Raw genomic sequence first — 26,117 nt, forward strand, 5'->3', positions numbered from 1 at the left:
ACAATAGGGATGGCTGATCTTACAAAGATGAGTAAGGTATGGCGCCTGACTTCAAAGAGTTCACAGTCCAGAGGAGCAAAGAGGCCAGCAAGAAAGGACTATAAACAGAGAGATAATGACTGTGAGAGATAAGTGTACAAAGTCTTCTAAGAGTAGGGAGAAGGAGGAGGATTCTCTCTTCTAGGGATAATCAAGAAGCCTCCACTTATATTCATAAATAAACTGTAACCCAACTCTTCTGTCACTACTTCTTTTTTTTTCTCTATGGACCATTACTGTATTCGATTGCATTGTAATGCAATCGAAACAAAAGGACCCCTATTATTACCATGGACTTTTTTTAACTGGATTTTTTATCGTGGATTTTCTAAGAGCTTAGAGTACATTAACCTACACTCTTCTACTCCTGTTAAAAAGAGACCTAAATTTTATTTCCAGTAGGAAACTACATTGAATAATCACGTTTTAAGTGTGTATACACAATGTCACTAGAACCCTAGCATCAGAAATGTGCATCACATGTATGAGTGTGTATACTTTCCTGGGTATAGGTATATGTACACATACACCATCACTGTAAATTTTGTGTATCCTTCCTATTGTAGTCAGTCCACACACACACAAAAATAACCTGAAAAGTATGTTTAGGGTACTAGTAGTTGGTTTTTGCTCAGCATCTCTTCTCTAGAAACTCCTGTTTTTTTGGTAACGTATATTCTCATTCACAAGGTGAAGCAGAAGATGTCATGTTCCTGTGATGTGCATTCTCTAGACACAGTGACCAGAGATGATCATATGACTCAAACAAGGACCATCAATACACTCCCCACGAGTTTGGAAATTTATAAAGGTCAGTTTCCCTTTTGGGGCCTTCATGTCAATATGCAAAACTTGGGAATTTCTGGCAGCAACATTCTACCATGTGACTCAAAGAACAGAGGAAGCCTGTCCACAGTGAGAGGGTAAAGCAAAGCAGAATACGCACTGACAAAGACCTGAAACAGGATTCCCAAGTTTCTCACAGTGCTCAAAGTTTCAGGTCCACCCCTCACCTGGAATTCTTTGAGATACTCTGACATTTTTCTTATAAATTTCCCTTTTTTGCTTAAGCTCAAATTGAATTTCTATCACTTCCTAATAAAAAAATGCTGACTAATAAAATTCTATATAATCAGTTATATAATAGGAGGAACATATCACTCAAGTAGTGTATGTTGTGCATCCAACTGGCCAAAGAAAATGAAAACTCTCATTGGTTGTGATAACCAGTTCAGAATACATAGTGAATCTGGAGGACAGAAACCATAGAGATGTGATTACCTGAAACATTAAAGTCGTTCTTGACTCTTTGCTCTTCTTCTTCCCCAATGTTTACTTTTTCCTATCTTTTATCTCTCACCAAGTCCTACCAATTCTTTCTTTTAAATGCCTTTCATAACTACACCATCTTATCCATTTAAATTATAATTACCCTAGTCCAGACTTTCTTAGCTAAATGGACCCTCATTTCCAGTCTCCTCATGTCCACATATTTTGCATGCTTCTCTCCAGGAGATTATAAAAATTATACATATCATGCTTCCAGTTCTTAAATTTCCAGTGGATCTTACTGTTAACTGAATAATAATTTTAAAATTTAGCCAGGCATCAAGCCCTTTCATAATCTAGATTCCATCTACCTCTCAAACGTACATATCCCTACTCCTTTCTATGACTTCTGAATATATCATCAACTTAATTGTCATCAACAGAGTGAGTACAATGTGTCAGGCACTATGCTTGTGATTTTATAATCCCTATAATACTTATAACAACTGTGATCATTTTCCAATGAGCTTTCAAATTCTTTGACACTATTCCCATTGACAGATGGGGACTATGTCCCCTCCACCAGAATCCGGACCAATCTAAGTTTTTAAGTAACAAAATGCACCAACAGTGACACTGTTAACTTCTTAGGCTAGGTCTGAAAGGATAATACAGCCTCTGCCTTGCTATAAGGAAGAGAGGGAAAAAAAGATGGTGACTAATATATTCTATACAACCATTTATAATGGAATGAACAGGCAGTGTGCATCTCTCGGTACACTCACCTTTGGAGGCCTGAATCACCAGTAACAAGTCTGACAAACATTAGGCTGCAAAGAAGCTCAGGCCACACAGGGAGACCATTCATAGATGCTCCAGATAAAAGCCCCAAATGAGAGCCCAGACAACAGCCAACAACAAGGAAACACAGTTAGTAAAGATTGCCCCCAGATGATTCTGGCCCCAAGCTGTCAAGTCACTCCCAGTGAGATGAGCCTTCCCAGCTGGGACATCGAAGAGCAGAGATGAGTCATTCCCTGCTCTATGCTGTCCATACTCCTGACCCCCAGAGTTCAATGGGCGTAAAAATTGGTAATTTTTTTTATTGGCCTTGGGACTGTTAGCAAAAGCTGGAAGATCCTTGAGAGGATCCTTTAGCCAAAGCTTTATAGCCCTTGAGGAAGCTGTTGGTGATAGCTTGAAGGCTATAATGGTAAATAGTATTGGAAGCTGAAGGAAAGGGGACCTTTGTTATTAAGTGGAAGAAAGTTTGACAATACTGTTGCCTGCAGTACCATGGAAAATAAGAAATATAACTATTGAACTGCATTTTCTAGCTAAGAAGATTTCCAGGCAGAACACTGAAAGTGACACCTGGCTTCTTACTGGCCATGAAAAAATGCAAAACCAGAGAGATGAGCTTAAGAACAAACTGTCCAGTTTCCAAGCAAAATTTAGAAGAAACAGAAAAGAGCCAGGACTTGCTGAGCTTGAAATTAAGACTCTTTCTCCTGCCCAGCCTCTCCAGATGGCAAAATATTCTTAAAGTAAGAAATGGCCTTAGGAAAAAAACGCAGGTCACTGTCAGGAACACATGATGAAGCCAAGGATGTGACTTCAGAAACTGTTAAGACTTCAGACACTCTTAAAGTGATGCCCCATAAACCTTTTTAAAAATACAAAAGGTTTTCTAAGGATCTTAAGGGTGTGACTCATAAACCCTTTCTGTTAAATAATAGAGCATCTAAAAATGTCATGGGTATTATTCTCCAAAGCCTCAAGGTAAACAAAGTCTCATCTTAAAGAGACTTGTATATGTAGTTTTGTCTAATGGAATGGATGTAACTTGATACATAAAAAGCCAACAAAAGTTTTTAACATAATTATACCTGTTTGGACTTAAGGCAAAAGAACCAATACAAAAGAAAAATAGGCTTTTGAAACCCCCTACTTTTTACTGGTAGGAAGCAAGCTGAGAAGGCTATTTAATTGCAGACATAAACTACTTTTTAATTGGAAAAGAAAAGATGCCTTAGAAAAAAGAGCTAAGAGCTCAAAGGGAAGGGCCAAGTGCCAGGAAGAACAACTTACAGGGAGCAGCATTGAGCCATAATTAAGGAGGTGCCAATATGTGCCCACTTGAACATCAGAATTGCTACGGGCCAGTGGCTGCTATAACTTCCCATTTTCTCCATTCTTGAATGGAAAGATCTACTGCAATAATTGGATTTCCATCTCACCATTGTCTGTTGTGGGGGAAGGATAGATAATATATCTCTTTAGTTAACAGGTCTTCAGAGCAAGAGAAACCAGGCTCAAGAAATCAAACCCAAGTAGTCTCATCTGCACCTAGACCTAAATTAGACAGTGAGATCCTGGACCTCAAACTTCAGCCTAAAGCTGCAATGGAATGAGACCTATTGGTGAGTGTATTTTTTACATGGAATGAATGTAAATAATTTGTGGCCAGAGAGCAGACTGTATTGATTTTAAAACAAGCCCACAAATTCTTTGACACTCCCCATCAATAGGTAGGATCTATGACCTCTTCTAGAAAACAAGGCCATCCTTATGACTCACTGTAATTATTAGAATGCAATAGAGTGATGCTGTGCGACTTCTGAGGATAAGTCACCAGTGGTCATACAGCTTCCACCTAGTTCTTTTAAAACACTCATCTTTGGAGCTCTGAACAACCACATAAGAAATCCAACCATCCTGAGGCCATTAGGCTTTGAGCAAGCCCAGATCACATGGAAAGGCCACACATAGATGCTGTGGCCAAAAGCCCTATTTAACATCCCAGAAGACTGACAGAACAATCATCAGACATATTAGTGAATATGATCCAGATGATTCTGGCTTCTAGATGTCAAGTCAACCTCAATCATCAAGTTTCCCCAGCTGAGGCCCCTGACATCTCTGAGCAAAGATAAAGTGTTTCCGTTGGGTCCTTTAAATTCCTGACCCACCGAAACTTTGAAAGTAATAAAATGGTTGTTTCATGGCACTAAACTCTGTGATAGTTCGTTGAAGGAATAAATGAATAAACAAATACTGCCAACTGAGAATGTGAGCCTGGTGTCAAGGAATTTTCCAATTTTTCAAGAGAAGCCAGATATAAATCACATTATGAGCAATTTCCCAATTTCTAAATGTTGACAACTAATTAGAAAACTGTTAAGACATTTTGGGGATGGGTAAACAAAACATGTCTGCAGGCTTGGATTTCACCTGAAATGGATGAAAAAATTTGGATCATTTCATCCAAAATGATCACATGAACTTCATATAACCATCCCACACCCAAGATTCTAAAGCTAAATTTCCACTCCTTCTAGATGTTAAGAGTTCAGAAATGTCATTCCCATGTGTTCTCAGTAATAAAGAGGAATGACAATAAAAAGAAAATAGATCGAATTTCCAAGGGGTGAGACACAAAAAACAGAAAACCAGGTTTTTGTTTTTGTTTTTTTAACATCTTTATTGGAGAACAATTGCTTTACAATGGTGTGTTAGTTTCTGCTTTATAACAAAGTGAATCAGCTATACATATACATATGTCCCCATATCTCCTCCCTCTTGCATCTCCCTCCCACCCTCCCTATCCTACCCCTCTAGGTGGTCACAAAGCACTGCGCTGATCTCCCTGTGCTATGCGGCTGCTTCCCACTAGCTATCTATTTTACATTTGGGAGTGTATATATGTCCATGCCACTCTCTCACTTTGTCCCAGATTAATCTTCGCCCTCCCCATGTCCTCAAGTCCATTCTCTATGTCTGCGTCTTTATTCCTGTCCTGCCCCTAGGTTCTTCAGAACTTTTTTTTTTTTTTTTTAGTTTCCATATATATGTGTTAGCATACGGTATTTGATTTTCTCTTTCTGACTTACTTCACTCTGTATGACAGACTCTACGTCCATCAACCTCACTACAAATAACTCAGTTTTGTTTCTTTTTATGGCTGAGTAATATTCTACTGTATATGTGTGCCACATCTTCTTTATCCATTCATCAGTCGATGGACAGTTAGGTTGCTTCCATGTCCTGGCTATTGTAAATATTGCTGCAGTGAACATTGTGGCACATGACTCTTTTTGAATTATGGTTTTCTCAGGGTATATATATGCCCAGTAGTGAGATTGCTGGGTTATATGGTAGTTCTATTTTTAGTTTTTTAAGGAACCTCCATACTGCTCTCCATAGTGGTTGTACCAATTCACATTCCCACCATCAGTGCAAGAGTGTTCCCTTTTCTCCACACCCTCTCCAGCATTTATTGTTTCTAGATTTTTTGATGACGGCCATTCTGACTGGTGTGAGGTGATATCTCATAGTTTTGATTTGCATTTCTCTGATTAGAGATGTTGAGCATCCTTTCATGTGTTTGTTGGCAGTCTGTATATCTTCTTTGGAGAAATGTCTATTTAGGTCTTCTGCCCATTTTTGGATTGGGTTGTTTGTTTTTTTGATATTGAGCTGCATGAGTTGCTTGTATATTTTGGAGATTAATCCTTTGTCAGTTGCTTCATTTGCAAACATTTTCTCCCATTCTGAGGGTTGTCTTTTCATCTTGTTTATGGTTTCCTTTGCTGTGCAAGAGCTTTGAAGTTTCATTAGGTCCCATTTGGTTTTCTTTGTTTTTACTGCCACTTCTCTAGGAGGTGGGCCAAAAAGGATCTTGCTGTGATTTATGTCATAGAGTGTTCTGCCTATGTTTTCTTCTAAGAGTTTTATAGTGTATGGCCTTACATTTAGGTCTTTAATCCATTTGAATTTATTTTTGTGTATGGTGTTAGGAAGTGTTCTAATTTCATTCTTTTACATGTAGCTGTCCAGTTTTCCCAGCGCCACTTATTGAAGAGGCTGTCTTTTCTCCACTGTATATACTTGCCTCCTTTATCAAAGATAAGGTGACCAGACATTCGTGGGTTTACCTCTGGGCTTTCTATCCTCTTCCATTGATCTATATTTCTATTTTTGTGCAAGTACCATTCTGTCTTGATTACTGTAGCTTGTAGTATAGTCTGAAGTCAGGGAGCCTGATTCCTCCAGCTCCATTTTTCTTTCTCAAGATTGTTTTGGCTATTTGGGGTCTTTTGTGTTTCCATACAAATTGTGAAATTTTTTGCTCTAGTTCCATGAAAAATGTCATTGGTAGTTTGATAGGGATTGCATTGAATCTGTAGATTGCTTTGGGTTGTAGAGTCATTTTCACAATGTTGATTCTTCCAATCAAAGAACATGGTATACCTCTCCACCTACTGGTATCATCTTTAATTTCTTTCATCAGTGTCTTATAATTTTCTGCATACAGGCCTTTTGTCTCCTTAGGTAGGTTTATTGCTACATATTTTATTCTTTTTGTTCCAATGGTAAATGGGAGTGTTTTCTTAATTTCACTTTCAGATTTTTCATCATTAGTGTATAGGAATGCAAGAGATTTCTGTACATTAATTTTGTACCCTACTACTTTACCGAATTCATTGATTAGCTCTAGTAGTTTTCTGGTAGCATCTTTAGGATTCTCTATGTATAGTATCATGGCATCTGCAAACAAAGACACCTTTACTTCTTCTTTTCTGATTTGGATTCCTTTTATTTCTTTTTCTTCTGTGATTGCTGTGGCTAAAACTTCCAAAATTATGTTGAATAATACTGGTGAGAGTGGAGAACCTTGTCTTGTTCCTGATCTTAGTGGAAATGGTTTCAGTTTTCCACCACTGAGAACAATGTTGGCTGTGGGTTTCTCATATATGGCCTTAATATGTTGAGGTAAGTTCCCTCTATGCCTACTTTCCAGAGAGTTTTTATCATAAATGGGTGTTGAGTTTTGTCGAAAGCTTTCTCTACATCTACTGAGATGACCATATGAGACAAACTTTATTTTAAACTCTATTTTGTCTGATATGAGAATTGCTACTCCAGCTTTCTTTAGATTTTCATTTGCATGGAATATCTTTTTCCATCCCCTCACTTTCAGTCTGTATGTGTTCCTTCCTATGTCTGAAGTGGGTCTCTTGTAGACAGCATATATATGGATCTTGTTTTTGTATCCATTCAGCCAGTCTGTCTCTTTTGGTTGGAGCATTTAATCCATTTACATTTAAAGTAATTATCGATACGTATGTTCCTATTACCATTTTCTTAATTGTTTTGGGTTTGTTATTGTAGGTCTTTTCCTTCTGCTGTGTTTCTTGCCTAGAGAAGTTCCTTTAGCATTTGTTGTAAAGCCGGTTTGGTGGTGCTGAACTCTCTCAGCTTTTGCTTGTTTGTAAAGGTTTTAATTTCTCCATCAAATCTGAATGAGATCCTTGCTGGGTAGAGTAATCTTGGTTGTAGGTTTTTCCCTTTCATCACTTTAAATATGTCCTGCCACTCCCTTCTGGCTTGCAGAGTTTCTGCTGAAAGATCAGCTGTTAACCTTATGGGGATTCCCTTATATATTATTTGTTGTTTTTCCTTTGCTGCTTTTAACATTTTTTCTTTGTCTTTAATTTTTGATAGTTTATTATGTGTCTTGGCATGTTTCTCCTTGGATTTATCCTGTATGGGATTCTCTGTGCTTCCTGGACTTAATTGACCATTTCCTTTCCCATATTAGGGAAGTTTTCAACTATAATCTCTCCTAATATTTTCTCAGACCCTTTCTTTTTCTCTTCTAATTCTGGGACCCCTAGAATTCAAATGTTGCTGCTTTTAATGTTGTCCCAGAGGTCTCTGAGACTGTCTTCAATTCTTTTCATTCTTTTTTCTTTATTCTGCTCTGAGGTAGTTATTTCCATTATTTTATCTTCCAGGTCACTTTTCCAGTATTCTGCATCAGTTATTCTGCTATTGATTCCTTCTAGAGAACTTTTAATTTCATTTACCGTGTTGTTCATCATTGTTTGTTTGTTCTTTAGCTCTTCTAGGTCCTTGTTAAACATTTCTTGTATTTTCTCCATTCTATTTCCAAGATTTTGGATCATTTTACTCTCATTACTCTGAATTCTTTTTCAGGTAGACTGCCTATTTCCTCTTCATTTGTTTGGTCTGGTGGGTCATTGCCTTGATCCTTCATCTGCTGTTTGTTTCTCTGTCTTCTCATTTTGCTTAAATTACTGTGTTTGGGGTCTCCTTTTTGCAGGCTGCAGGTTCATAGCTCCTGTTGTTTTTGGTTTCTGCCCCCAGTGGCTAAGGTTGGTTCAGTAGGTTGTGTAGGCTTCCTTGTGGAGGGGACGGGTGCCTGTGTTTTGGTGGATGAGGCTGGATCTTGTCTTTCTGGTGGGAAGGACCACAGCCGGTGGTGTGTTTTGTGTGTCTGTGACCTCATTATAATTTTAATCAGCCTCGCTGCTAATGGGTGGGGTTGTGTTCCTGTCTTTCTGGTTGTTTGGCATAGGGTGTCCAGCACTCTAGCTTGCTGGTCATTGAGTGGAGCTGGGTCTTAAGTGTTGAGACGGAGATCTCTGGGAGAGCTTTCACTGTTTGATATTACGTGGAGCCTGGAGGTCTCTGGTGGACCAATGTCCTGAACTCAGCTCTCCCACCTCAGAGGCACAGGCCTGACACCCAGCTGGAGCACCAAGACCCTGTCAGCCACATGGCTCAGAAGAAAAGGGAGAAAAAAAGAAAGAAAGAAAGAAAAATAAATAAAGTTATTAAAATAAAAAATATTAAAAATAAAAGAAGTAAAACGTAATAAATGAAAAGAAAGAAAGAAAAAAATGGAAAGACAGAACGCTAGGACAAATGGTAAAAGCAAAGCTATACAGACAAAATCACACAAAGAAGCATGCACATACACACTCACAAAAAGAGAAAAAGGAAAAGAAATATATATATATATATATATATATATATATATATTTTTTAAAAAAAGGAAGAGAGCAAGCAAATCAATAAACAAATCTACCTATGATAGTAAACTCTAAATACTAAACTAAGATAAACATAAAACCAGAAACAAATTAGATGCAGAAAGCTAACCCTAAGTCTACAGTTGCTTCCAAAGTCCACCGCCTAAATTTTGGGATGATTCGTTGTCTATTCAGGTATTCCACAGATGCAGGGTACATCCAGTTGATTGTGGAGATTTAATCCACTGCTCCTGAGGCTGCTGGGAGACACTTCTCTTTCTCTTGTTTGTTCGCACAGCTCCTGGGGTTCAGCTTTGGATTTGGCCTTGCCTCTGCATGTAGTTCGCCTCAGGGCGTCTGTTCTTCCCTCAGACAGGACGGGGTTAAAGGAGCAGCTGATTCGGGGGCTCTGGCTCACTCAGGCCGAGGAGAGGGAGGGGTGCGGATACGGGGTGATCCTGTGGCGGCAGAGGCCAGCATGACATTGCAACAGCCTGAGGTCCCATCGTTCTCCTGGGGAAGTTGTCCCTGGATCATGGGACCCGGGCAGTGGAGGGCTGCACAGGCTCCCGGGAGGGGAGGTGTGGATAGTGACCTGTGCTTGCACACAGGCTTCTTGGTGGCTGCAGCAGCAGCCTTAGCATCTCATGACCGTCTCTGGTGTCGACGCTGACAGCTGTGGCTTGCACCCGTGTCTGGAGCTTGTTTAGGCCATGCTCTGAATCCCCTCTCCTCGCGCATCCCGAAACAATGGTCTCTTGCCTCTTAGGCAGGTCCAGACTTTTCCCCGGACTCCCTCCAGGCTAGCTGTGGTGTACTAGCCCCCTTCAGGCTGTGCTCACGCAGCCAACCCCGGTCCTCTCCCTGGGATCTGACCTCCGAAGCCCTAACCTCAGCTCCCAGCCCCGAACCGTCCTGGTGGGTGAACAGAGAAGCCTCTCAGGCTGGTGAGTGCTGGTCGGCACCAATCCTCTGTGCAGGAATCTCTCCGCTTTGCCCTCCACACCCCTGTCGCTGCACTCACCTCCATAGCTCCAAAGCTTCCCCCCTCTGCCACCCCCTCGTCTCTACCCACGAAGGGGCTTCCTAGTGTGTGGAAACCTTTCCTCCTTCACAGCTCCCTCCCAGAGGTGCAGGTCCCATTCTTATTCTTTTGTCTCTGTTTTTCCTTTTTTCTTTTGCCCTACCCAGGTACAAGGGGAGTTTCTTGCCTTTTGGGAAGTCTGAGGTCTTCTGCCAGCATTCAGTCAGTGTTCTGTAGGAGTTGTTCCACATGTAGATGTATTTCTGATGTATCTGTGGAGAGGCAGGTGATCTCCACATCTTACTCCTCTACCATCTTGAAGGTCTCCCCAGAAAACCAGGTTTTATACTTTAGTTCCACAGTTAATAAACAAGGGTTCCCAACAGCAATTTGGTTTTCCTTTTTAGTATTCTTAGTATTTTTAGATTGTAGAGCAAATTTTTTTTTTTTTTTTTTTTTTTTTGCGATATGCGGGCCTCTCACTGCTGTGGCCTCTCCCATTGCAGGGCACAGGCTCCGGACGCGCAGGCTCAGTGGCCATGGCTCACGGGCCCAGCCGCTCCGCGGCACACAGGATCCTCCTGGACTGGGGCACGGACCCACGTCCGCTGCATCGGCAGGTGGACTCCCAATCACTGCGCCACCAGGGAAGCCCAGAGCAAATTTTTATTTCAGTTGAACTTCCAATGTTCTCTGGTAGCATGTTTTATCTTTTCTACATAAAAATAAGTAGGAATTTTTTAATGTTTACTAATTACTTGAATTCTTAACTCTAATCGAAGTCATATCTAAATAATTAGAGTGTGTCAGGTTTTAAATATGGATCACTTAGCAACAAGCATAATTGTGTACAGCTGAGAATAGTTTTAGGATATTTTAAAGAAATCATACTAGGAAAAACACTTCCAATGTACCCTATGTTCCTAACAGACCCACATCATGTAGTCAGTCATCAACTTTTGAAGATGTATAAGGGAATGATATGTCTTAGTATTCCTTTTCTGTGTATGGTCCAACATGTATAGCCTTGAAGTATCCACAGGAGACATAACAAACATCAGAGGAATTCAACATACCAAATAAGAAGTCCAAAAGAGTAAAATATCTTTTTTCTAGCCTTCTACAGCCAGCATTTAAGGTACTGTTTTAAGGATTATGTAGATTAATTCACTATACACAGTTCTTTAATAATGGCATTAATTTTATATGCAGGCAGATTTTATATTTTAAATGGGTTCCACAGTGATTTAAATTGTAAGTAACGGTGAGAAAAATTTATTTAGCCAAACCCATTATTCAATATTTAGGCTGTTATGGAGCTATGAACTTCCTACAGAATAAGAATATAGATTTCTGTACACTTCTTCTGTTATGTTTGAGCAACACCAAATATGATGGCCACCAGATGGACAGAATCATTACCTGAATTCTCATATCGGCACACAGGTGAAATGGTGAAACAGAGCTCCTAGGGCATGGGGAGGGGGGTGGGGTGCGTAGAGCCCCAAATTTGGGATCAGACCAATAGAAGTTTTTCTTGCAGCCCTACCACTTGCTTACTTTTTACTCTGGTAAAGTTACTTCATCTCTTTAAATCTAAATTTACTTTATTCACTTGGAAAAATGGAATTATAATACCTTGCTTTAGGGTTGACATGAAAATTAAAATAAATGCATATTTATTGTGTAGGCCATTGAAATGAGGAGAAAGCTCTTAAGAGGCATGACCTGACTTAATCTGACTAACGCAATACAGTAATATGTAAAAAGTGCCTAGAACACCATGCTGTTATAAATGGTAATGATCCTAAAGAATCCAACTGATTCTTGTTATAAATTTAATACAGAGAGTGAATTCTCTAGGCTTCCCTTATATCACCCTTCTCTAAGTACATATTTCTATACACTTGCATGCTATGTGCTAAAAGAAGCTTTGTACCTTACAGAAATTCTAACACATTGGCAGAAGAACTTATGTACAGAAATGTTCACTGAGCATTGCTGTTAATCAATGAAAATCAGAAAAAAATGAAAATGTTCATTTATAGGAGGATGACAAATTTTGATATATTCACTCAACCACTCTATTCAGATAAACCACAAAAACAAAATTTTAAGCAAAAAATAAAATAAAGTTGCAGAATGATATCTATAATATAAAACCACTTATATGAAATTTTAAAGCATGGAATGTATTGTAAATAGATTTATACTTAATAATTAATAATATACTTAATAATTGTGTGATAAGGTGCATGGAAATGGCAAAATCCAAATTCAGGGCAAGGCAGGAGGTAGGAGGCAAGGCAACGAGATCAGGTAGGTGTCCACAGAGGGCTTCAACTCTATCCAATATGCTTTACTTTCTCAAAAAATAAATTAGACTGGAGCAAAGATGGTAAAATGTTTAGATTCTATAGAGCTGGCTAGTAGAAGTTTATTATATTATTCTCCCCATTTTCTGTATATTTGAAATATCTTACAGTAAAAAGAAGCTTTACCATCATATAAATAAAAGGAGGCAATTTCCCATAACAGACAGTAGTTGTTCCAGAAATACTCAGGCGATGAAGAAGGACAGGAATGGCAGGAGTGGGGAGGTGATTAAAGTAATAAGAGGGCTGGGTATAGAAGAGAAGCTCCTCTCTGACTCTGAAACCAGGAAGATAATTTTCCTTCCAAGGATTAAGGAAAGAATTCAGCTATGTAAGTTGCGAAGAGAATAGAAATGATTCATTGTTAATCCAGAAATCAGTGTACATTATCCAGAAACAACATTAAGCTTGAAATACTTACTACAACCCCAGTCTTGGTGGTAGTTTCTCTGTATGTGAAGTTGCAAATTGCCCAGGCTAAATAATACGTGGACATGAGAGGGGTCTGTGAAAAGTGATCCGTAACCCATCCATCTTCCTCAAACACGGAAGTTTCCACCGGCATATTGGATAAAGATAAATAGGTTGCTTGATGCTTGATGCTGATTTTGAAAGTAGCCTTGTAGATTGGCTCATCAAAACAAGGAAATGCCTTTCTGGCATGTGTAGGTGAAAACTGAGTAACACCAAGGAACCTGGAAAAAAGAAAATGACATTCTCAATTACATTTGTGGCTTGAGTTCAGTTATAACCATTTTATATGCTTCTGCTTATAAAATAATACGCTTTAGCCGAATTACGAGACAGTTTTTTTCTGAATCAAACTTAAGTGCATGAATAGCATGGAAGCATACTTCATACATATTTCCCCAACAATGAAAATTCTTCAGGGAACTTTTGTCTCAACTAAAGGAAATTCTCTAAACCCAGAGCCATGCTTATTAGACAAAATATTACACTTTACAGAAAAACAACTCATCATCATATTGGCAAGCATTGGAAAATAATGGTTCTTCTTTTTGGTATGCCTCAGTCTCCTCTCCAAAACTGTACAACCAGTAAAGACAATGAAATCAAAATCCAAAACTTGTCATCAGATACAAGCAGGGCATAGACCATCACTGGGAAACATCTATGTCCTCAAATGTCAGTAAGACATGGCCTGATTTTGTTAAGGAAAAGGATTTTGAAATCTGACAAAACTTGGTCTGCATTCTGGCTCCACAACATTTCTTAGCCGTATCATCTTGGATGATTACTAAATTCCCCTAAGGTGTACATGTTCATTGCTTAAAAGGAAATAATCATGCCTAACTTAAAAAGCATTGTAAAGCTTAGTAGAATGGAAAAGGGGATGTAAAGCACCTATCACTGTGAATAGATGAACAGCACCCAGAAGGCAGTTAATAAGCAGCAGCCACTGATTCACAGTATCTTCAGCCTTTCTTGGAGTGCTATAATATACATTTACATAGAATAATCCAGACACCATTGGTTTTTACCACTCATAATATATATTTACTATACAAATAATATGTTATTATATGTTAATATAATAAAGTAAATTAACTAATAAATATCTATATAATAAATACACCAATGTGCACACACACACACACACACATATATATAATATTTAATACCCTCAAGTTTTCAGATCAAGCTGCAAAGTTGCATCTCATTAAAGCTCCAGAAGCACCCTCTATATTCTTTCACTGTTATGGTTACAAATCAAAACACTCTAAGTATTTGAAGAAGGACACACTTTTAACTTAAAAATGGGGCCATTATTTATGAAAACATTCATGACATAAATTAAACTGTTAAAATAATACTAGTTAAAACTGGACATAAGTCAATAACAGACCCTTCATAAAACATTACTGAGTGCTACAAGTCATTTCTTTAAAAGGCTCTTTCCCCATAGTGTTCTGCCACCCCTCCCCTCTCCATCATCCACAGTGTTCATGGTTAATCTCACATGGCACACTTTCCCGCTAAGCCAAAACTTGGCCTTAAAATTACTCTCAGCACAGCACTTCAGGCAGTTACTACCAATCAGTAGGTGTTGACATGTGTATTGAATCTTACTGGCTATCCCTGGCTCAAACCATGAAATGTAAATGTTTATACTTTTGTAAAATTATAAAGCTTACATGCATTATTGATGGCTTACTTTTTAAAAGTTTAGTTTTGAAACAGAGAAAAATAAGACATTTTAAAGATTAATTGTATATTTATTCTGAGAGAGGGGAATTGAGAATTATCTTGAAATAGTACTGGGCTGATGCATACCAGGCTTGGATATATCACTTAACTACCTGAGTCTATTTTTTCATTAATAGAAGGAAAATAATATTTTCTCGGTCTCCCTTACAAAACTGTCAAGATGATAAAATGGGGTAATGTATAGGAAAGAAGTTTTAACTATAAATCTTCAGAAAAATATAAGGTTAAAGTTGGAAGCAATCTTAGAAACAAATTGTCCAGCTCTCATAAATTCCTAAAATGAAAAAGTAGTTCCAGTAGGGTTAAGTGATTTATCCAAAGTTACACAGGCAATTAGTGCAAAGCTGGGTCTAGAATTCACATTTTGTGTGTCTGAGTAAAAGGTAATTTTATTTCAAAAACAGTAAAATTAATCTTTAGCCATAATTTATAAACCATGTTTTAATTTGACTATTGGTAATAAAGGTTCTTCTTTCCAAACTTGCCAGCATCTTGGTACTATTTTTTCCTATTTTCTACTGATAGTAATATAGTTCTTGCTTAACGGAGTGTCAGTAACTTTTGATTAAGATGCACCCATTTACAATTTGCCCGTGCTTTTGTCTTACATATGTTCTTGAGTCTTATCTTTCTTATTAAAATGTCCACTGAGCTTCATATTTCTCTACTGAGGCTATTTAAAAGATACCTATGGAATTTAATATATGAGGAAAAGTGTTCCCTTTTAACTTTCAAGTATCTGAGAAATCCAATTCCAGTCATTGAGCAAACAGATATTATCTGCTATGTGTGATTTTCGCTCTATTAAGTGTGTGGTAGGATTTTTTTTAAAAAAGATATAACCATTTTTGTCCTTAAGGTCTTTGCAACCTACCTGAAAAGGGAAATATATATAATACATAAGAAACAACTAATGATACTAGGGGAAAGTTCTGCAAGAGTTCAACAGAGAGGCTGTACTTAGAATGTATTAGTCATTAAGTAAAAAATCAAAGGTGTCTTTGGTATTAAGTAATTAAAGGGTAGGAATTTATTAGATGTAGAAGATCTAAATACCTCTGGGCTAATGAGAAATTAATAAACCAAATATTTATGCAGAAGAATCATGTTGTGCTCAAGTCTCCTTTTCCCTCATATAGTAAGTAAATATGTTAGTAAGGCTAGCAATTGAAATCACTGATTCTCAGAGTTGAAAGGAACTATAAAGATCATCTAGTGACTTTTTCTGCAATTGATATTCTTAATGAATTCCTACACACAGTATATATCTATGCACTGAGGGCCGCATATATTTGATAATGTCTAAATGAGGAAAGACCAATTTCACAGTCTGGCACCTGAGGACGACTGCAATTGAATTTCAATTCGGTATTTAGCAAATCAAAACAAGCCCCTTGGAAAAGAAGAGCAGTTGGACTAGATTACAGTTAGGGTCTTTTCCAGCTTGAGATCCTATAACTGAACAAAAATTAAAAAATAAAATATTCCCTGAATTTGATGAGATGTTTTTAAAATATTAAATTACGTTACTGCTAAATGGCTTTTTGCTACAAGATCTATTATAACGCATTTGCTTCTCTTAGTCAACATTTTTGAGTGTTCAACGCTGTGGAGAAAACGATAAATAGATGTACTCCCTTCCCTCAAAGAGTTTATACTCCGATAAAATAAATAAAACATATGCCTAAACAGGTATCGAACAAAAAGCCATGACAACGAGGGGAAATGAATGAAGAAATTACATCTTCCAAAGCAAGGTTTCTCAACCTTGGCACTACTGACTTTTTTTTTTTTAATGTTAAGTATTGGTGAGTCAGTGGTAGAATTCTCGATACTGCTGACATACGAGGGTGGATAGCTATTCTTTCTCAGGGCCATCTTGTGCTTAGCAGCATCCCTGGCTTCTACCACTAGATGCCAGTAGCACCCCCTCTCTCCCGTTGTGACAACCGAAATGTCTCCGGACATTGCAGATGTCCCCTGGGAGGCAAAACTGACCCCGCTGAGAACCACCAGTCTTAAGAATTGAAGGAAGGCTTTATGGAGGAGGAAGCATAAATTCCTGGGTAGTAAGGGTCACAGACAGATTGGAGAAGTGAGCCAATTGACTACTGGTAGCACAGAAATAAACCTTTAAAAAAGTTTTGACTCGGTCTGCACATTAGTGCACAGCACTGGATGCAGGCATGCTGCTTGTGCATAGATCTCTGTGTCTTACTTACAAATAAATAAGCAGGATTTTCTGTCCGGAAAGGGCCCACACCCTGGCTGCTTACATGAGCATCCTCACTTGCCAACACACTTGGACCTGATGTCCTCTAAAAAATGATGTCGACATCCGGGGAAGATGGCGTAAGGGTAAGACGCGGAGGTCACCTTCCTCCCCACAGATACATCAGAAATACATCTACACGTGGAACAACTCCTACAGAACACCTACTGAACGCTGGCAGAAGACCTCAGACCTCCCAAAAGGCAAGAAACTTCCCCACGTACCTGGGTAGGGCAAAAGAAAAAATAAAAAACAGAGACAAAAGGATAGGGACGGGGCCTGCACCAGTGGGAGGGAGCCGTGAAGGCGGAAAGGTTTCCATACACTAGGAAGCCCCTTCACGGCCGGAGACTGCGCGTGGCGGAGGGAGGGAGATTTGGAGTAGCGGAGGAGAGCGCAGCCACAGGGGTGCGAAGGGCAAAGCGGAGAGATTCCCGCGCAGAGGATTGGCGCCGACCAGCACTCACCAGTCCGAGAGGCTTGTCTGCTCGCCCGCCGGGGCGGACGGGGCTGGGAGCTGAGGCTCGGGCTTCGGTCGGAGCGCGGGGATTGGACTGGGGCTGGCGGCGTGAACACAGCCTGAAGGGTGTTAGTGCGCCACAGCTAGCCGGGAGGGAGTCCAGAAAAAAGTCTGGAGCTGCCGAAGAGGCAAGAGACTTTTTCTTTCCTCTTTGTTTCCTGGTGCGCAAGGAGAGGGGATTAAGAGCGCCGCTTAAAGGAGCTCCGGAGACGGGCGTGGGATGCTGGGGCTGCTGCTGCCGCCTCCAACAGACCTGTGTGTGAGCGAAGGTCACTCTCCACACCTCCCCTCCCGGGGAGCCTGTGTAACCCGCCACTGCTGCGGTCGCGGGATCCAGGAACAGCTTCCCAGGAAGAGCGCACAGCGCGCCTCGGGCTGGTGCAACGTCACGCCGGCCTCTGCCGCCTCAGGCTTGCCCCGCCTCCGAGCCCCTCCCTCCCCCCACCCTCCCCGGCCTGAGTGAGCCAGAGTCCCCGAAGCGGCTCCTCCTTTAACCCTGTCCTGTCTGAGGGAAGAACAGACGCCCTCCTGCGACCTACACGCAGAGGCGGGGCCAAATCCAAAGCTGAGACCGGGGAACTGTGAGAACAAAGAAGAGAAAGGGGAATCTCTCCCAGCAGCCTCAGGAGCAGCGGATTAAAGCTCCACAATCAACTTGATGTACCCTGCGTCTGTGGAATACCTGAATAGACAACGAATCATCCCAAATTGAGGAGGTGGGCTTTGAGAGCAAGATTTATGATTTTTTTCCCCTTTGCCTCTTTTTGTGTGTATGTGTATGCTTCTGTGTGAGATTTTGTACAGCTTTGCTTCCACCATTTGTCCTAGAGTTCTGCTGTCCGTTTTATTTTTTTAATTTTTTTAATAATTATTTTCTATTTTAATAACTTTATTTTAATCTATCTTACTTTATTTTACTTTATCTTCTTTCTTTCTTTCTTTCTTTCCTTCCTTCCTTCCCTCCTTTAGACAACGAATCATCCCAAATTGAGGAGGTGGACTTTGAGAGCAAGATTTATGTTTTTTTCCCCTTTTCCTCTTTTTCTGAGTGTGTATGTGTATGCTTCTATGTGAGATTTTGTCTGTATAGCTTTGCTTCCAACATTTGTCTCAGGGTTCTATCCGTCCGTTTTTTTTTCCTTAATAATTATTTTTAACTTTAATAACTTTATTATATTTTATCATACTTTATCTTATTTTACTTCATCTTCTTTCCTTTTTTCCTTCCTTCCCTCCTTCCTCCCTCCCTCCCTTCTTTCTTTCTTTCTTGTTCTACTAATTCTTTCTTTCTACTTTTTCTTTTTATTCTGAGCTGTGTGGATGAAAGGTTCTTGGTGCTGCAGCGAGAAGTCAGTGCTGTGCCTCTGAGGTGGGAGAGCCAACTTCAGGACACTGGTCCACAAGAGACCTCCCAGCTCCACATAATATCAAATGGTGAAAATCTCCCAGAGATCTCCATCTCAACACCAGCATCCAGCTTCACTCAACGACCAGCAAGCCACAGTGCTGGACACCCTATGCCAAGCAACTAGCAAGACAGGGACACAACCACACCCATTAACAGAGAGACTGCCTAAAAACATAATAAGGCCACAGACACCCCAAAACACACCACCAGACGTGGACCTGCCCACCAGAAAGACAAGATCCAGCCTCATCCACCAGATGACAGGCACCAGGCCCCTCCAACAGGAAGCCTACACAACCCACTGAAACCACCTTAGCCACTGGGGACAGACACCAAAAACAACGGGAACTACGAACCTGCAGCCTGCAAAAAGGAGGCCCCAAACACAGTAAGATAAGCAAAATGAGAAGACAGAAAAACACACAGCAGATGAAGGAGCAAGATAAAACCCCACCAGACCTAACAAATGAAGAGGAAATAGGCAGTCTACCTGAAGAATAATGATAGTAAAGATGATCCAAAATCTTGGAAATAGAATAGACAAAATGCAAGAAACAGTTAACAAGGACCTAGAAGAACTAAAGATGAATCAAGCAATGATTAGAAACACAATAAATGAAATTAAAAATACTCTAGATGGCATCAATAGCAGAATAACTGAGGCAGAAGAACGGATAAGTGAGGTGGAAGATAAAATAGTGGAAATAACTGCTGCAGAGCAGAATAAAGAAAAAAGAATGAAAAGAACTGAGGACAGTCTCAGAGACTTCTGGGACAACATTAAACGTACCAACATTCAAATTATAGGGGTTCCAGAAGAAAAAGAGAAAAAGAAAGGGATTGAGAAAATATTTGAAGAGATTATAGTTGAAAACTTCCCTAATATGGGAAAGGAAATAGTTAATCAAGTCCAGGAGGCATAGAGAGTCCCATACAGAATAAATCCAAGGAGAAATACGTCAAGACACATATTAATCAAACTGTCAAAAATTAAACACAAAGAAAACATATTAAAAGCAGCAAGGGAAAAACAACAAATAACACACAAGGGAATCCCCATAAGGTTAACAGCTGATCTTTCAACAGAAACTCTGCAAGCCAGAAGGGAGTGGCAGGACATATTTAAAGTGATGAAGGAGAAAAACCTGCAACCAAGATTACTCTACCCAGCAAGGATCTCATTCAGATTTGATGGAGAAATTAAAACCTTTACAAACAAGCAAAAGCTGAGAGAGTTCAGCACCACCAAACCAGCTTTACAACAAATGCTAAAGGAACTTCTCTAGGCAAGAAACACAACAGAAGGAAAAGACCTACAATAACAAACCCAAAACAATTAAGAAAATGGGAATAGGAACATACATATCGATAATTACCTTAAATGTAAATGGACTAAATGCTCCCACCAAAAGACACAGATTGGCTGAATGGATACAAAAACAAGACCCATATATATGCTGTCTACAAGAGACCCACGTCAGACCTAGAGACACATACAGACTGAAAGTAAGGGGATGGAAAAAGATATTCCATGCAAATGGAAATCAAAAGAAAGCTGGAGTAGCAATTCTCATATCAGACAAAATAGACTTTAAAATAAAGACTATTAGAAGAGACAAAGAAGGACACTACATAATGATCAAGGGATCGATCCAAGAAGAAGATACAACAATTGTAAATATTTATGCACCAAACATAGGAGCACCTCAATACATAAGGCAAATACTAACAGCCATAAAAGGGGAAATTGACAGTAACACACTCATAGTAGGGGACTTTAACACCCCACTTTCACCAATGGACAGATCATCCAAAATGAAAATAAATAAGGAAACACAAGCTTTAAATGATACATTAAACAAGATGGACTTAATTGATATTTATAGGACATTCCATCCAAAAACAACAGAATACACATTTTTCTCAAGTGCTCATGGAACATTCTCCAGGATAGATCATATCTTGGGTCACAAATCAAGCCTTGGTAAATTTAAGAAAATTGAAATTGTATCAAGTATCTTTTCCGACAACAACGCTATGAGACTAGATATCAATTACAGGAAAAGATCTGTAAAAAATACAAACACATGGAGGCTAAACAATACACTACTTAATAATGAAGTGATCACTGAAGAAATCAAAGAGGAAATTAAAAAATACCTAGAAACAAATGACAATGGAAACACGACGACCCAAAACCTATGGGATGCAGCAAAAGCAGTTCTAAGAGGGAAGTTTATAGCAATACAATCCCACCTTAAGAAACAGGAAACATCTCGAGTAAACAACCTAACCTTGCACCTAAAGCAATTAGAGAAAGAAGAACAAAAACACCCCAAAGTTAGCAGAAGGAAAGAAATCATAAAAATCAGATCAGAAATAAATGAAAAAGAAATGAAGGAAACGATAGCAAAGATCAATAAAACTAAAAGCTGGTTCTTTGAGAAGATAAACAAAATTGATAAACCATTAGCCAGACTCACCAAGAAAAAATGGGAGAAGACTCAAATCAATAGAATTAGAAATGAAAAAGGAGACGTAACAACTGACACTGCAGAAATACAAAAGATCATGAGAGATTACTACAAGCAACTCTATGCCAATAAAATGGACAACCTGGAAGAAATGGACAAATTCTTAGAAATGCACACCCTGCCAAGACTGAATCAGGAAGAAATAGAAAATATGAACAGACCAATCACAAGCACTGAAATTGAAACTGTGATGAAAAATCTTCCAACAGACAAAAGCCCAGGACCAGATGGCTTCACAGGCGAATTCTATCAAACATTTAGAGAAGAGCTAACACCTATCCTTCTCAAACTCTTCCAAAATATAGCAGAGGGAGGAACACTCCCAAACTCATTCTATGAGGCCACCATCACCCTGATACCAAAACCAGACAAGGATATCACAAGGAAAGAAAACTACAGGCCAATATCACTGATGAACATAGATGCAAAAATCCTCAACAAAATACTAGCAAACAAAATCCAACAGCACATTAAAAGGATCATACACCATGATCAAGTGGGGTTTATTCCAGGAATGCAAGGATTCTTCAATATATGCAAATCAATCAATGTGAGACACCATATTAACAAATTGAAGGAGAAAAACCATATGAACATCTCAATAGACGCAGAGAAAGCTTTCGACAAAATGCAACACCGATTTATGATAAAAACCCTCTGGAAAGTAGGCATGGAGGGAACTTTCCTCAACATAAAAAAGGCCATATATGACAAACCAACAGCCAACATCGTCCTCAATGGTGAAAACCTGAAACCATTTCCACTAAGATCAGGAACAAGACAAGGGTGCCCACTCTCACCACTCTTATTCAACATAGTTTTGGAAGTTTTAGCCACAGCAATCAGAGAAGAAAAGGAAACAAAAGGAATCCAAATCGGAAAAGAAGAAGTAAAGCTGTCACTGTTTGCAGATGAAATGATACTATACATAGGGAATCCTAAAGATGCTACCAGAAAACTACTAGAGCTAATCAATGAATTTGGTAAAGTAGCAGGATACAAAATTAAAGTATAGAAATTTCTGGCATTCCTATATACTAATGATGAAAAATCTGAAAGTGAAATCAAGAAAACACTCCCATTTACCATTGCAACAAAAGGAATAAAATATCTAGGAATAAACGTACCTAAGGAGAAAAAAGACCTGTATACAGAAAATTCTAAGACACTGATGAAATAAATTAAAGATGATACAAATAGATGGAGAGATATACCATGTTCTTGGATTGGAAGAATCAACATTGTGAAAATGACTCTACTACCCAAAGCAATCTACAGATTCAATGCAATCCCTATCAAACTATCACTGGCATTTTTTACAGAACTAGAACAAAAAATTTCACAATTTGTATGGAAACACAAAAGACCCCAAATAGCCAAAGCAATCTTGAGAACAAAAAATGGAGCTGGAGGAATCAGGCTCCCTGACTTCAGACTATACTACAAAGCTACTGTAATCAAGACAGTATGGTACTGGCACAAAAACAGAAAGATCAATGGAACAGGATAGAAAGCCTAGAGATAAACCCACGCACATATGGTCACCTTATCTTTGATAAAGGAGGCAGGAATGTACAGTGGAGAAAGGACAGCCTCTTCAATAAGTGGTGCTGGGAAAACTGGACAGGGACATGTAAAAGTATGAGATTAGATCACTCCCTAACACCATACACAAAAATAAGCTCAAAATGGATTAAAGACCTAAATGTAAGGCCAGAAACTATCAAACTTTTAGAGGAAAACATAGGCAGAACACTCTATGACATCAATCACAGCAAGATCCTTTTGGACCCACGTCCTAGAGAAATGGAAATAAAGACAAAAATAAACACATGGGACCTAATGAAACTGAAAAGCTTTTGCACAGCAAAGGAAACCATAAACAAGACCAAAAGACAACCCTCAGAATGGGAGAAAATATTTGCAAATGAAGCAACTGACAAAGGATTAATCTCCAAAATTTATAAGTAGCTCATGCAGCTCAATAATAAGAAAACAAACAACCCAATCCAAAAATGGGCAGAAGACCTAAATAGACATTTCTCCACAGAAGATATACAGACTGCCAACAAACACATGAAAGAATGCTCAACATCTTTAATCATTAGAGAAATGCAAATCAAAAGTACAATGAGATATCATCTCACACCAGTCAGAATGGCCATCATCAAAAAATCTACAAACAATAACTGCTGGAGAGGGTGTGGAAAAAAGGGAACACTCTTGCACTGCTGGTGGGAATGTGAATTGGTACAGCCACTACAGAGAACAGTATGGAGGTTCCTTAAAAAACTACAAATAGAACTACCATATGACCCAGCATCCCACTACTGGGCATATACCCTGAGAAAACCATAATTCAAAAAGAGTCATGTACCAAAATGTCCATTGCAGCCCTATTTACAAAAGCCCGGAGATGGAAACAACCTAAGTATCTATAACCCGATGAATGGATAAAGAAGATGTGGCACATATATACAATGGAATATTACTCAGCCATAAAAAGAAACGAAACTGAGCTATTTGTAATGAGGTGGATAGACCTAGAGTCTGTCATACAGAGTGAAGTTAGTCAGAAAGAGAAAGACAAATACCGTATGCTAACACATATATACGGAATTTAAAAAAAAAAAAATGTCATGAAGAACCTAGGGGCAAAACGGGAATAAAGACACAGACCTACTTGAGAATGGACTTGAGGATATGTGGAGGGGCAAGGGTAAGCTGTGACAAAGCGAAAGAGAGGCATGGACATATACACACTACCAAACGTAAGGTAGATAGCTGGTGGGAAGCAGCCGCATAGCACAGTGAGATCAGCTCGGTGCTTTGTGACCGCCTGGAGGGGTGGGATAGGGAGGGTGGGAGGGAGACGCAAGAGGGAGGGGATATGGGGACATATGTATAACTGATTCACTTTGTTATAAAGCAGAAACTAACAAACCATTGTTAAGCAATTATACTCCAATAAAGATGTAAAAAAAAAAAAGTTTTGCCTCACCTATTCACTTCGCACCCTGTCTGCTCTCTTCCAGGTTCCGATTTTCTCAGAGCCCAGTGTTGCCCGTCTACCTCGAACACCTCTCTCCCCCTTGATAGTCTCCTTTCTAACTAAGAGAGCCCGTTTCAAGCTCAGTGCCCACAACAGGCAACAGTGTCTGTTGGATTTCAGAAACACAATCTTGTCTTCGCTGCATATATTTTATGGTTGCCTTCAACTGGCGGAAGTGAGACTGCTTTCCGTCAGTAAAAACGCCAGAGACTTCTAGAGAAAGGGATTTGGAGCAGAAAATAATGAGTTTGGTTTCTGAGCAAATTTCAGGTGGAGTTTGAGGTGGTAGCAGTACACCAGGTAGAAAAAAATACAAAATAATTAATTAACGATAGAGAACATTTTAATATAGAGTAAAGACGTGAAGTACCTATGTAAGTACTGCAAGACGTAAAATAAAAGAGCATGAGGCCGAAGGTAATGGGGAAGAGCATTTTGTTGTCTATTTTTCTCCTGCTTTCTCAAACAAGATCATTTTTATCTTTTAAGGAATCCCTCTATTATCATAAAAAACATTCCACCTCCAAAAGTGATATCCTGGAAGTGTCATTCCAAGAATGTCACTTTAGCATAACTAGAAAAATATGAATAATATACATGTATTTTAATTCTCTTCCATCTAAAATAAATTACTTGATTTCTTGACAACTTGTCTATTTGACATTTTGCTTGAGCTAAGAAGTAGAGCTTAAAGCTCTACGTTTCCTCTTAAGGATACAGAGAATTGATTTCTTCTTATTTCTGCGGAAGTTCACGAGGCAAGCTACTTGTGTCAAGTCATTATAAGATTCAGCAGAAGTAATGCATTAACATTGGTTGATACTGCCAACAAATTACAGTATATGATACAATTTCTGTTCCATTATTTTCAGTTTGCCTTTTCATAAAGTTATAATATGCAGAAGAAACAAACATTTGCATAACACTGCTAGTATTCAGATTGATTCATGTTTCATTGTGGAGCCCACCAAAACCAAGAGAACCTCAAGAATGGCAAGGCGTTTTTGAGAAGTTTACATTTTGGCCACATCTGTGCAGACCACACATACAGCACAGTGAAAAATGCTCTTTGAACTTGCTTTTATTGCAACTGCAATTTGCCTATGGTGTCAATAGTTTAAAATTGGTAATAAAAACTCCCAATATCGAAAGAAGTGATCCAGTGGATCATCCAGCGGATCATCCAGCTACTATTCAACTGTTTCCAGAAACTGAACAAAGTTACAAGATCATGGAAGTTACACGTCCCATTTAAAGTTAAGGTTGTTCATCAAAATGCAAATTATTACTCAATGACAAAACATTTTAAGCCAAAATGGGTCATTGTTTAGACTGTGTGTTTTTATGTACTTCAATGAGCCAGTAAAACTCTGCCATTTCAGAAGAGAAGTGTTCCTGCTGAATATTCAGTGCTGTAAGCAAGCACGTAGTCTATTGTTTTTCAAATAACCATTCTAGTAAACTAAAAACATAATGCAATAATGCCAGCAAAATGTATGTAGGAAGTGGTGCACATGTGAATAATCGTGTTATAAAAACAGAGCATAAAATTCA

General features: G+C 39.0%; 1 protein-coding gene across 1 annotated transcript in view; it reads right to left on the reverse strand.

The window, feature by feature from the left end:
• Positions 1-26,117, reverse strand: part of TRHDE (thyrotropin releasing hormone degrading enzyme) — a gene marked incomplete at its 5' end in the record, with an annotated part of 390,730 nt that overhangs the window by 357,697 nt on the left and 6,916 nt on the right. Inside the window, one exon of the mRNA XM_081249500.1 lies at positions 12,970-13,243. Coding sequence (XP_081105626.1) covers positions 12,970-13,243 — 274 coding nt within the window. The remainder of the gene's footprint in view (positions 1-12,969; positions 13,244-26,117) is intronic.

This window comes from Mesoplodon bidens (genome assembly GCF_964165515.1).
Source record: "Mesoplodon bidens genome assembly, chromosome: 11".
In the NCBI taxonomy this organism is placed as follows: Eukaryota; Metazoa; Chordata; class Mammalia; order Artiodactyla; family Ziphiidae; genus Mesoplodon; species Mesoplodon bidens.